Here is a 1,490-nt window from a genome sequence, read left to right on the forward strand (position 1 = left end):
AAAACCATTGCTTTCACCTCTGCTGACTGACCTGTAGTCAATGGGCTTAATCTTTAAACCCTGTTTTGAATAAAGGCAAAATATTTGAAACTCTCCAATCCTCTGATACCACTCATTTCCATGAGGATTGGATGATATTGTCAATGTCTCTGCAATTTCCACCATTATCTTCCTCAGTATCATAGAATTCCTACAGTGTGAAAGCTGACCAATCAGCCCATCAAGTCCACACCAACCCCTCCAAAGAGTATCCCACCCAAAATTATCCTCCTATCCTATCCCTGTAACCATGGCTAATCCACCTAACCTGCACATCCTTGAACACTGGGCGTAATTTAGCATGTCCAACCCACCTAATCTGCTGGTGCTGTAAAGCAGCAGTGCTCATACCACCCCCTTGGATGCATATCATTCAGTCTTGGCGTTTTACTAATTTTTAGCCCATCCAATATCTCAAATCTTTTACTATGATTTCGGCAACATCATCAGTAAAGAAAGGTACCTCCTCAGGTATGCCCTTACCTTTGTGCACTTTGGTTCTTAATTAGCCTCAACCTTTTTAACCACACGTTTATGCATATATCTGGCTAAGTTACCAAATTAACTCCACTACTCAAAATAAAAGAAAAAAAACAGAAAGTTAGAGATCAGTTTGCCCAAAGACAATCATCAGTACAAGCCTGGAACGTAAGGCTTAACCATCAAACATTCCTCCATTTCACCCCCTCATCTTCCATTTTGTTCTCATCTCCCTTCCCCTGTTTTTTTGGCTCTAAGCTGGTTTAAAATCTATCACATCTAAAAATTTCTAAAAGAAAAGACCGTCACTCTAAAGCATTAACTCTATTCTGCTTTTTCTGCAGATACTTGCACGCCCTGGTGAATATTTCCAGAAATTTCTTTAGAACCTCCGGGGACAAGACAGCTCTGATTGACAATATTTTGACCAATCCCCGTGAGGAAGGCGGGGTCGCAGGGACGGACGGGATTTGCACCAATGTCCTAGGTACATCAGAGATGATTGACAACCACTAAGCCAATGATCGAGCGATATTGTGGAGATTGTCAGCCTCTAGACCAATGTGTGACAGATAGTGGACCGTGGTACAGGTAGATTCTCGCGAGAATAGCCGGCGGGCTGGAGCCAGCGCCATTTTGTGGTGTTCCTGGGCGCGGTTGTTGGAGGTAGTGTGGTAGTGCCAACGTAATTTGTCTGTGTTCTGAACGCTCAGGTCGGAACCATTCGATACGATGGCACAGGAGGACGGTAATCAGCACCGAGATGTTTTCAGTGCTGGAGATGAGTGCGGCTCCGGGCCTTGTTCCCCGGGCTTTTCTTCCGGTTTGTGAGCGTCTTTCGTCCGCGGCACAACGAGACTTCGGGATGTCTATTTGATGTTTGGGGGGGAGGGAAGGGAATGTTGATGGTGGTGAGGGAATGGTGGGCCGGGGAGGGATGGAAGAGGATATGTCGGTGGTGGGCGGGGGGG

General features: G+C 45.9%; 1 protein-coding gene across 2 annotated transcripts in view; it reads left to right on the forward strand.

Annotated features, from left to right (window-relative positions):
* Window positions 1-1,129: 1,129 nt before the first annotated feature.
* hnrnph3 (heterogeneous nuclear ribonucleoprotein H3 (2H9)) overlaps window positions 1,130-1,490 on the forward strand; it is a 17,191-nt gene continuing 16,830 nt past the window's right edge. For both annotated transcript variants that reach the window (XM_020516214.2, XM_020516215.2), the window contains exon 1: window positions 1,130-1,342. In XM_020516214.2, coding sequence (XP_020371803.1) covers window positions 1,252-1,342 — 91 coding nt within the window. In that variant the 5' untranslated portion in view covers window positions 1,130-1,251. The remainder of the gene's footprint in view (window positions 1,343-1,490) is intronic.

The sequence above is a fragment of the Rhincodon typus genome, chromosome 20, assembly GCF_021869965.1.
Source record: "Rhincodon typus isolate 14 chromosome 20, sRhiTyp1.1, whole genome shotgun sequence".
Taxonomy (NCBI): domain Eukaryota; kingdom Metazoa; phylum Chordata; class Chondrichthyes; order Orectolobiformes; family Rhincodontidae; genus Rhincodon; species Rhincodon typus.